This window comes from Pygoscelis adeliae, unplaced genomic scaffold (assembly GCF_000699105.1).
Source record: "Pygoscelis adeliae isolate BGI_AS28 unplaced genomic scaffold, ASM69910v1 Scaffold298, whole genome shotgun sequence".
Lineage (NCBI taxonomy): Eukaryota > Metazoa > Chordata > Aves > Sphenisciformes > Spheniscidae > Pygoscelis > Pygoscelis adeliae.
This window is the reverse complement of record NW_008825303.1, coordinates 4,212,719-4,223,790: the sequence shown is the minus strand read 5'-3', so window position 1 is coordinate 4,223,790 and position 11,072 is coordinate 4,212,719. Positions and strand designations below refer to the sequence as shown.

At 52.0% G+C, this 11,072-nt stretch overlaps 2 protein-coding genes across 3 annotated transcripts in view; one reads left to right on the top strand and one right to left on the bottom strand.

Moving 5' to 3' along the window:
- EDC3 (enhancer of mRNA decapping 3) overlaps nt 1-9,257 on the top strand; it is a 28,201-nt gene extending 18,944 nt beyond the window's left edge. For both annotated transcript variants that reach the window (XM_009330087.1, XM_009330088.1), the window contains 3 exons: nt 2,242-2,395; nt 4,011-4,228; nt 5,397-9,257. In XM_009330087.1, coding sequence (XP_009328362.1) covers nt 2,242-2,395; nt 4,011-4,228; nt 5,397-5,731 — 707 coding nt within the window. In that variant the 3' untranslated portion in view covers nt 5,732-9,257. The remainder of the gene's footprint in view (nt 1-2,241; nt 2,396-4,010; nt 4,229-5,396) is intronic.
- Nucleotides 6,953-11,072, bottom strand: part of CLK3 (CDC-like kinase 3) — a 13,246-nt gene continuing 9,126 nt past the window's right edge. The window contains exons 10-12 of the mRNA XM_009330089.1: nt 10,667-10,749; nt 10,255-10,345; nt 6,953-9,909 (exon numbers count right to left, since the gene is read on the bottom strand). Coding sequence (XP_009328364.1) covers nt 9,724-9,909; nt 10,255-10,345; nt 10,667-10,749 — 360 coding nt within the window. The 3' untranslated portion in view covers nt 6,953-9,723. The remainder of the gene's footprint in view (nt 9,910-10,254; nt 10,346-10,666; nt 10,750-11,072) is intronic.

The following is an 11,072-nucleotide window of genomic DNA, read 5'->3' as shown; positions in this document are numbered from 1 at the left end:
CTATTCCACAACGGTTTACTGTTACCTTGCAGGAATACCTCCGATTTGGCTCTGAAAACCTCAAGATGTGCAAAACCTGCCATTTCCGCCATAGCTTGACTTAGTGGTTTGTGACGGGGGCACCCTGGGGAAATATGGCAGTACCAATAATTCCTCACAATTAAAATACACGCTGCTTTTCTCATTTGAATATGGCACTTGCATGTAACAACTGGTTATGGTTTTTGTCTGCAAAAGAGCCCGAGCCCACGAGTAACTGTTAGGTTTCCTCTCTGAGCGGATGTGTACGCTGTGGCTGTTCCCCTTTGAGCCTGTATCGCCGCAGAGCATTTTCACTGGGCCATGTCATGTTCCCAAGAATCTTTCCCATTAGCGCAGGCGGTCCGAGGGCTGCCGTGGGGCGGTCGGAGCCCTGCCGTGCTCCTCGGCGCTGGGCTGCGATGAGCACCCGGCTGGCTGCCGTCGCCCCCGAGTTCAGCAGCGGAGCCGCTGATGGGAGTGCGAAGGTGAGTCAGGGCTGCTGGCCGTTGAACACCCCAGAAGCAGTGTGCGCTGATGGAGGGACCAAGCTCATGCTTTGGCATCGTGCCCGAGCTGTAGCAGGCGTCGGTCTGAGTCCCGGACCTTTTTGACTCATCGTGCCTGACTCCCGTGCACCTCATCTGCCCGTCCCAGAGTAGGAGCTAAGAGTAAATTCACAGAGCCCTTGCTCAGCCGGACTCTGCTGGCATTGCTTGTTTAGCTCGGAGCAGTGCTTGTGAATGATGTGAACAGAAGGAGCTGAGAGCTTTTCTTGCTGGCAGCTGTGCTCCAGCTATGTGGCCGTCCCATATGCGGAGGGAATTAAGCTGCGCTGCTCCTTAGCTGGAAGACAGTTGAGGACATCCAGGCCTCGCAGGAGGATGTTGCGAGGGAAGAATAGCGTGTATTTCTGATTCTACATAGGTGCAAATCCTCAAACACAGAGCGAAAGGGCTTGGGTATCCGAATTATTCTGGAGAAAAGTTAGAATGAAGAGGCTGATTTCTGTGGTTGAAGATACTCACGATATCTGCTGGCTGCTGCAGCAGTTTTCTCACCTGTCACGTTTTGCTCTTCTCTCTCCATATACCATCAGTAATTATTTTCAGTTTCCTTGTCCTCCACTATTCAACACACCACCAAAAATTGCTGTGGCTCCCCTCAGAGCAAGCTGCCTTTTGGTGGCAAGGAATCCCCTGTGTTTATTTCCAGGGGAGTTTACAGATGTTACTGCAGGATTTATTTCTGTGAAGTCAGTGCCAGCTTGGCCTGCCTGGAGAAGGGAAGTATAAAGAATCGACCAGAACAGTTACTCAGGTTTGTGTTTCTCTTACCTGCTGGTTCCAGGCAAGTTTGCTGTAGAAGCGAGCGGGAGGGACTGTATTGCTTCCTACTGCAGGAGCTGTTCTCAGTGCTTAACAAAACCTCTCTTGTTTGTTTTCCCTTGATCTGCATGCTGGAGCATTTCCTGGCTCGCAGACCGGGCTGTCAAAAACATCTGAGAAGTATTTTTCTACAGGCTTTATTCTTTCAGCCTCATCGTTCCCCTGCCGCCTCGGTGTATCGTGTATTCAGCTTTTGTGTCTGAAGCCAGCCCTTCTGACACGGCACAGCTCGGGTGGTGGGGACGCCTACCTAGTAAATGTGGGACGTCTTGTTTTGCTGTGATGTGTGGGTTAGGGGCTGGAAGTTTGGGGCCGGTCACTACCGACGTCAGGAAGCATAATGCAGCCAAGCTTTTTTGGTGGGAAATCTGGTTCACAGCTGCTCTTCTGACTTTCACAGTGATTAGGAGCACTCGTATGTGTTTGGGCATGGGTGTGGGTTAAAGCACTGGTGGCCCAGAGACCATTAAGAAAGCACTTAATAATCTATTAAGTCCAAAAGGCCTTCTCAGTCCACGTGTTGCTAAAATTGCCAGCTGCCTGCTGAGTTTTCGTGGAAAAGAATTATTTCAAGCCCAGCGGTTGCGTTTAGCTGTCAGCGCTTCACTCAAACAGAGTAAGCTGACTCTGATGCACTAGTTTGGATTCATTTGAGGGTCTTGGAAGGAACCTGGATTACTGGGTTAAGCAGACCCTTGCTAACAGCTAATAAGCCTTTTCACTGTCATAATTTCTAAGTGTTGTCCCATAAAAGCTTTCCAGACTGCAGCATTCTGCAAAAGTCTCTGATTGTACCCGCTTTTGTCTTCCTCCCTCTGCTGTCTTTGAACCCTAGACTCCGGGCTGGTTGTTCCCAGCGTGTCTTACGAGCTTCACAAAAAGCTGCTCTCGGTTGCTGAGAAGCACGGGCTGACTCTGGAGCGGAGGCTGGAGATGACGGGAGTGTGTGCGAGTCAGATGGCCCTGAGCCTCCTCGGGGGACCCAACAGGTAAAGCTGTTCCCTTTCGCTCGGCCGTGGGTTTGCCCCCTCTAAGAAGAGCCTAGCTTATCTTGTTCTGCTAAGTGGGCTTGAGGTGAAAGAGGGCCAAGAGGTTACTCTTGAGGTAAATGTGACGTGGATGCCTGCTGCCGCTTGCGCGGGAGGCAGCTGTCAGCTCTCTGCCTTCCTTGCCTCTAAAGGAAAAAAACCTCATCCCAGTGCCGTACAGTCCTGTGTTGTAGCTCGTGTATCAGCCTGTTTCCAAGTAATCATGAAAACAAGTGTGAGGCTCGGGCTCCTGAAGTGGGAGGAAGCCTTACAGTAGGCTTCCATGCCCGTGCTGCTTTTTTTTTTTTCTCCTCTCTAGCCTCTCTAGAAAAGGGCTGGCTGAACATACCATCTTGGATGAGTGACTTCCTAAGGGCTTCTTTTTGGCTCCTGTGCCCCAGAAGCAGAAGTGTCTCTTGAGTCCATGACAAAACAGACAGAGCTGAGATTTTTCTCTCCGCTTACGGGGAATTTTTTCAGGGAATTGTGCTTTGCACAGGTGTAACCCAAGGCAGATTAAACCACTGCAGAATTTCTGGCGAGCTATTCCTTTTTGCCAATAAGTAAAACCTTCCTTTGTTGTTTTTACATGTCACGGTTTAACGATATCAACAAAACCAGAAGTCAGCACATGAAAACAAAGTGCTGCTTAGTTTTTCACAATGCTAAACGAGCTTTCAGGCATCTACACCTAAACTGAGACTATCCTGCTCTTTTGGCGGGCCCAATTTGATAGCAGGTTTGGAGTGCGCTTACTGCTCTTTGCATGAATATATGTGCTGACTCGTTTGAAGAGGTCCGCTCTGTGCCTGCACTTACCGTAGTTGTTGATGCGGGCTGACAACTGCACGTGTATTTTTATGCTGTTGATAGATGCTCCAAGTTACTTGCTCTTGAAATGGAAGGTAAGCCTTAAGTTTCCATCTGTTTATTTGGTGGTACTTTACCAGGACCTGATCATTTGGTTGAGAGCAGTAAGTGATGACGCACCAGGCAGCACTGACCCTATCTGCTGAAAATCCTACTGTAAGCCACCCGTGATGGCTTGCAGGCCATTTAAATAAATCAACTTTATTTTGCAGTTGACGAGGAATAGCAATTAGGGAGTAGAAATTATTTTTCTTCTTTTTTTTTTTAACTGTGGCTCTACTGATGGAGTAAATCACCCCATATTTTTAAGATTGTATAGTTAGCGTTCTTCTAAAATCAAGAGGGTCAGAGGAAAAAAAGCCTCCTAAAAGTCAAATGGCACTGGATTCAGGCTCGCGACATGAGCAGTGAAAACGCCCCCTGCTTTGAAAATGCAAGTGGGCCTCGTGACGAACCAGGATAGACTGGGACCTTGTGCTCTCCGTTGTGGGTGCAAGGAAGCCTTGAAGGGAACCTGCAAGCAGAGCAGCTCTCTAGTGTCAGCGCTACAAAAGGATGTGGGTTCCTTCTCGGAGGCAACGGAAGATTTGCAAAACACCTGTAAATTTGCATTTTACTGCTTTTTTTTTTCTTTTTTTTTTTTTTCTCACAGGAAGAAGGTAAGAGATTCTTGGGTTTATTAAGTCCCCTTTTGTCTGCGTTTTAGGCTGAACCCGAAGAACGTGCATCAGCGGCCCACGGTAGCCCTGCTGTGCGGCCCCCACGTGAAGGGGGCCCAGGGGATCAGCTGCGGACGGCACCTCTCCAACCACGACGTCCACGTCATCCTTTTCCTACCCAACTTTGTCAAGATGCTGGAATCCATCACCAACGAGCTGAGCCTTTTCAGCAAGACGCAAGGCCAGCAGGTGTCCAGCGTCAAAGGTAAGTGAGCGAGGAGCGGATCTGCTCTCCGCCACCCTCGCGCCTCGCCCGGACCTGTGCCGCTCAGCTCGCCAGTGCCTGCCCGGTCCGGTGGCACCATCTAGTGGCACCGCCATAGGCAGGTGGCTGGTCGGAGGCTGGCGGGGGACAGCAGAGACTCGAGAGGTTCAACAGTGGAGCGGTTGTGCTGGTACAGATGTTTCCTGTATGAACAAATAGGGAAGAGCTGCTGTATGGATCTGAGTCAGACCAGCCGTTCTCTTAGGATAAGGGCCTTCCTCGTTCAGCATGTGGAAACTGCCACTAAATGAGCATCCAGCTGCTGCTTCCAACCAAGCCGACGGCTTGGCTGAACTAGTCCCAGCAGCTGTCAAAATTCACATCTCTTAGTTTGCCCCAGAATAAACTGATGCTCCGTCTTCTGCGAGAGAGCTGGCTGCCGTTTGTCGTTTCACCAGCGGTATTCTCAAACCCGTTTCATTTAAACTTCTTGGGAGAAACAAACCTGGTAATTAGGGCGGCGCACAATGTTTTGTGTTGTGGCGGGGTGGGGGACTGCGCTGTGCTGGCTGAGCTACTTGTCTGTTATAAAAGATCATAAAAGATTTTGCACCAAGGACTTTGTGGTCCCTGAGGTAAGAGGAACGCAGCAGATGTGGTACAGAGCGGGTGAGTGCAGTGAGGCCGACGGAGCTCAGTGCGCAGGCAGCAGTGCAGCACGCAAGCTGCCTTTCCATAGCAGAGGTAGTCGGCGCGTTCCGGGAAAAATAGGCCTCTTTTTCAGCTTGTGGAATATAAAATGGTCCTTTTATAACGGAGAGAGAACACCACTGCTTCCCTGGGCTGCCTGGACTGGTGAGCCAGCTCAGCGGCAGCGTCTGGGGCTGCTCAAGTGCTGACCACTTGATGAGATTTTGTACCTGAGAGTCTGTGAACGTTCTCCAGAGTGCTAAAGAGCTTTTAAATATCGGTGTCGGCGTCTTTTGCAGAAGGACAGCAATAACAACAGGTAAGGCTAGACTGTATGCAGTGAGACTGTGGGTGCTGGAGGGGGAAAAAAATTAAAAAAGAAATATCTGCTGGCAGTTGCAAGGAGGGAAGGCACTGAGCCTTAGTTCGTGGCTTCAGGTTGGTCCTCAGCGCTCAACGGTGTTTGTGTTTCTTTCAGATCTCCCAGATACCCCTGTTGACCTAGTGATCAACTGCCTGGATTGTCATGAAAATGCCTTTTTGAGAGATCAGCCCTGGTACAAAGCAGTTGTGGACTGGGCCAACCAGAACCGGGCACCCGTCCTCAGCATAGACCCTCCGATAAACGAAATGGAGCAGGGCATCGACGCCAAGTGGTCGCTGGCCTTGGGCCTGCCCCTGCCCCTGGGCGAGAGGGCAGGGCGCGTGTACCTCTGTGACATTGGCATTCCCCAGAAGGTCTTTCAAGAAGTGGGAATAAACTACCACTCGCCCTTCGGCTGCAAATTCGTCATCCCCCTGCACTCCACTTAGAGCCCATCCAGCCACACGGCTCTGAAGGGAGAGAAGAGAGAAGGAGGAGGTCTGTCAAATAAGCTGTCCGGTGGATCCTGACTAGTAAACTCGTGACGCCTTAAGGATGTGAAGTTCTGGAGCGTTTTCCTTCCAGAAGAAACATTGTGTATTTAAAAAAAAAAAAAAAAGAATAATCATGAAATGAAACAAAAAAAAGAAGGAAGCGAATGTTCCTGCAAAGCTGTTTTCATTCTCTTGTGCCATTGTGTGAAGGAACACGCAGGAAGATGCTGTCTGTCCCTGGCGAAGGTGGCCAGTGCTGCCCAGGCCCGGCCGGGAGGCTGTTTAACGAGGGGGTGTAAGTGGAGGTGGTGCAAGCGACGGGTGGTTTGGAGATTTGAGCTGTGTTTCTCAGTCCTTCTGGGCGGATGGACCCAGCAAGGGCGCCCTGCTGGGAACAGCACCCCTTGATTGTGTAGAAATACCTTCTGGAGGGAGGATTTGGTTTCGTTCCGTTGTTCTTTTTGACTCCCCCGCTCCCCTGTTTTATGTTCCTGAAGGCAGTTGTAGCTCGCTCTCCCTCCTGGACCCTCCAGCCCCTCAAGGAGAGCGTTCCCCCTTGGGAAAGCTTGTGTCAAGAGCCAGAAGCTCTCAGGTCGCCCATGCTCTGGGAACACCCGTGTCCTCAGCTACGCCTTATTTGCTTATATACTCTGTTGGCTTTTTGTTTGTTCGCTTAGTGGGTGAAGCCCAGGCCTATGGGAGCAAGGCGTGTTTTGGAAAAGAACTTTTCCAGGATAGTTGTTTTGTTTTTTGTTTTTTTTTTTTTCCTCTTTTCCTTTCTTCTTTCTGGCACAGCGAGTGGCTGAATCAGGGAAAGGGTAGTGAAGCAGGGCAGTGTCGCTCTGAGTTTGTTGCGTGCTGTATGGTGCAGTTGATGTTTGGGTGAGTTCCCCCGGTGCTTCCAGTGTTCCTCCTACACTCCGTGTGGTGTGGGAAGTAGGTCATGGATCCGTTCGTTCCCTTTGGGCTCGAAGCCTGCGTATAGGGTGGGCGTGCGTGTGTGTGTGTGCGCGCGCACCCACGTGCTGGGAACCAGCTTGAGGAGGGACTTGGGTCCTCAGCTTACACGGTCCTGTTTGCCTGCAGGAGATGGCGTGGTGAGAGCTGCTGCCCTGGAGGGGTACGGCAGGAGGTTCTTGTCTAAATTACTGTAGGGGATCTGCCCCGGGTTGCTCTGCTAACTGCGCTTGTGCTGCGCTCGCTTCCCACGCGCTGCCAGGAAGCGTCGGGTTATCTTTTCCCGCGTTCATTTTGTTGGCCCGATGGAGCCTTGGTGCGGTGCCTAGAGCAGGGACAAGCTGAGAAACCATCGGCTGGCTGGCTTCGGGAATCCATCGTGCTGGCTCTGTGAGCGCTCCCTGAAGACTTTGCGCCCGGTAGCTGACCCAGGGAAGCGCTGAACCTAGAGTGAATGAGGGAGGTGCTGTTAAGGGCGAGCTTGTTCCTCCGGAGGAACCGGGCAGATGCAAGGCAGGGGCCCTGTTCTCGCAAAGAGGCGCTCAGCTCCCTGCTTGCTCCCGATGCCGTGAGTGTGGGCAGTGCTTGAGGCTCTGCTGCTCTTCTGGTACCTCACCTGTCCCCAGAGCTCCTGCAGGTACCTTGCACAGACCCTGCTCTGGCATCTGGGAGAGCTTCACAGCTTCAAACGGTGCCTTTTCTCCAGGGGAGCTGGACCCCTTCTGAGGCCGAAGCGCAGGGACGCGTGGAAGGGGGGTCACCTGCTGTTGTAGCTGCTCTGTCGCTCTGCTGTGCTAAGCAGGTAGCAAACCTATTGACCCACTTGTGCTCGGAGTGGGGGGGGTTTACAGCTCAGGCGCTTGTCTTTCATCCGCTTAGAACAAAGGCCAAGTGTATCAAAGGAGGAGGGAAGAGTCTTCCCCGGTTGAAAAGAAGCAGTTGAGCAATTAATATTGCCTGGAAGCGTGGAGTGACGGGGGAAGACCCAGCCCGAAAGGACAGGAGGCTGGTGAGCGCTGGGCTTGCCCCCGCAGCCGCCTGAGGTCTCTTCCCCTGCCAAACCGCCTGCACCTTGCCGTATCTACCTCAGCAGGGCGAAGGGCTCTGCCCCTCTCCGTGGCTGGGCCCCTGGTTCCCCTGAGCTTCTTTCCCCGCTGAGGGTTGGACGACTGAACCGCGTCCGCGCTGGCTTACGCCGAACGCTCGCACGGGGAAGGCTTGGCCGCTCCTCAGAGCTGTGACAGGGTGTAGCTCTGCCCTCGAGCGGTTCCTCTCCCGTGGGCTGGTGCCCAGCACCTATTCCTCAGGTGAACCACATTTCAGCTAGAACTGTAGTGGCGTTTAACAAGCTGTGGTCCCGATTCGGCCGCACTGGGAAGGGATAGCAATGTGGCTGGTTATTTAAAATACAACTGTGAGGCTTCCCTCTGCCTTTTCGTGTTTCTTCGGCTGTTTCGGCTTCATCTAATCTTTAGCCAGGCAGAGGAGCAGCGGCTGGGTTAAAAAGGTGCATGACCGTCCCCTGGTCGTCGCTGTAGTACAGTGTTAGCTTTAGCCCCCTTCTTTTCACTTGCCTTGCTCAAGACGCTCGATAAGCGAACCCGCCGTTTCAATTTCTGCTTTCTGTGAACCAGGCCGCAGGCTTTTTCTCGCCTCTTCTGGGTTTGGCTATTAAACTGTAGATTGCACGCACCGCGCAGTAACAGTGTAGAAATAATGCCAGGCTTCGTCAGGGGGTCCTTTTCTGCCTCTACGCTGCTGTGCCGCTGGCTGAAGTTACGTGCCCAGAAGGGCGCCGAACCAGGTAAGGATGTTTTTGCAGGGATGGCAGCTGGGATCAGGTCTGTACTCGCTGCTGCGTAGCTCCGGGGAGCACGAAGGCCCCGTGCGTCGCCAGCCGCGCAGCAATAGGGTTCCTTTCATTTAAGAAAAAAAAAAAAAAAAAAAAAAAGTGAGCGGTGTTGCACGACAGGAGGGTGCAAACCCTCACGATAGGAAAGGGATTCCCAATCCCTACCCGTGCAGTGTTCAGGGCACAAGCAGGCAGCTGTGGGCTGCGTTTGGCACAGTTAAACTTCACAGGGTGCTCACTTTCTGGAGACTGAGAACAGATTTGGGTGTTTGGCTGTACTTTCCCTCGGATACAGAGGCTTACTTGAGGAAGTACTGGCCTCACCCACATGAAATGCATCTTGTGTGCAGGTGGTGAGCTCTTCTGGAGCACTCGAGACCCAGAAAGGGGTCTGGGTCCCTTCTTCTCCCCCTTCCCCCACGTTGCCAGAGTTAATTCAAAGAATGGGACACTTTTTTTTTTTTTTTATCTGTGTTTGAGATAGTTTTGACCCACGCCCTTAACCACCATCATAGGAACTGCCTGCGAGTGCTGCTCTGGTCACTAACACGTGAAGATCACTGCACCGCGTCACTGCTTGATATTCCATTTGTGACCTAATGTTTGTAACGACTAATTCCTGCCGCTACTGGGGGATGCCCTGAAATAAAGTGCAACTATTCATGTGTGCTATTTGTGTGCAGCTATTTATTTGTCTGCTATCATTCTAGAGCCTGACACCACAGCTGGAGCAAGTCTTCCCGCTGCTCTGCACTGTTCAAGAGGAGCAAGGGCAGAGACCAGGGAGAGTTTTTTGCCCTCCAGTGAAGCAAAGTTTTTCTGCTTAGTTTCCAGTTAATTTTTCAACATCTCCGTCTTCCTTTGCAGAAAAGGCAAAGCTGGGAGCAAGAGAACCCTACACCTGCCTACAAGGGAAGTATCAAACAATAAGAAACACTTTATTTTAACTTTACAACATATAAATAGACAAATCTGTGCTTTCCAATGTAGCTTTTCTTCCCCTCCCCTACCCAGGGTCCTTGTCGCAGTGCCCCAGCCCCTCTGAACTCTGAGAAAAGAGAGCGAGTGGGGCTGAACTGCAGAGGCTAGACCGATCCCGTATGTACAAATCCAGCAGGCATCGCACCCTCCCCAGCTGTCATCTGCTCAGGTCCCGGCTGGCACCTCGGCCGCACAGCATCCTCTCCTCTGCAGAGAGGCCAGCAAAGAAGGGATGCAGGAGGGCTTCCGAGAACGTGATCCTCCGGGAAGGGTCGAATTCTAACATCCTCCTCATCAAGTCAAAGAGCTGTGCGTGCTCCAGCGAGTCGTGCAGCATGTACGTCTGAAAGAGAAGGGCAGGGGGGAGAGAGAGAGAGGGGTGTAGCACTCCGGTAGGACAGGGACTGAACCCTGGGCCCTAGCTTTGTGATGTACAGGCTGTCTCCCCTCCTGAAGTACAGCGTTCCTCTGGCCCTTGCACTGCCCGAATTCCCTAGTGCCTGTCCTGCTTCAGTTAGACCAATAAACTTCTGTTACTGCAGATGAGAGTTTGGGGCGCCATAGAAGCCAGTTACTAAGGAGAATCCCCATCCCTAAGCCCCACACCACTGATGCGGGGAAGGGAACGGCACAGGGGCTCGGCCTCGCGACGCAGCCAGCCCTCCACCAGCCACCGAGCAGCACCTACCCGCAGGGGCTTGCAGTTCTCTTGGACGTATCTCCCGTCGGACGTGTTCTCGTCCCATACCAGGTTCCCATTGTGGAAATATTTCTGCTTCCTGCAAAGGAGAGGTGGCGTTCAGCAAGGCTACTCGGGGAGTGGGGGCACGCGGTCCCAGGAGAGCTCACCCACACGGGCAGCGGGAAGGCAGCAGCCTGTGCAACTCAATGACAATTAACACTATAATCTCTGCCGTACATAGGCAGCTCAGCCATTTCCCCTAGAACCCGTGATCAGGGTCGCAAACAAAACTTCCAGCAGGTCTCTCACGGCTACACCCACATAGGTGAGACCCGGTGTGAGGACAGAGAATTGGTATCCTGAGTAATTAGCCACAACCAGTTGACTGGACTGTCCGAGTTCAGGAACAGGTTCTTACCGAGTTTTGTGGATCATGTGAGATGGAATTGGCCCGAGGATTTTTTCCATCATGACAAGATGCTCACGATTCTCATGGGTCTGCAAAGGAAAAGAGCAGTGGTGCATTAGTTCGGAACGTGGAGATCTGATGACAAAAGGTCTGTCCCCTATACAAGTACAGGGGAAGAGACAAGCCTCCGTCAGGAATGATGCGGCTCCTGTCCACCTCCACTTGCTCTCTTGATTCTTCTATTCTTCACGGGTACAGTGAAGAAACCAGAAGTGATCTGCACCTTGTCCTTCCAGCAAGGCGCGAGTCCTCAAACCGTCAGTCTTCCTGGGCTTATTTTCAAACTCGTCTTCTGATTTTTAGTGCCTGATCTGCGTTTCCCTTCCCTTCACACTAAGGATTTTTAGGGTACACT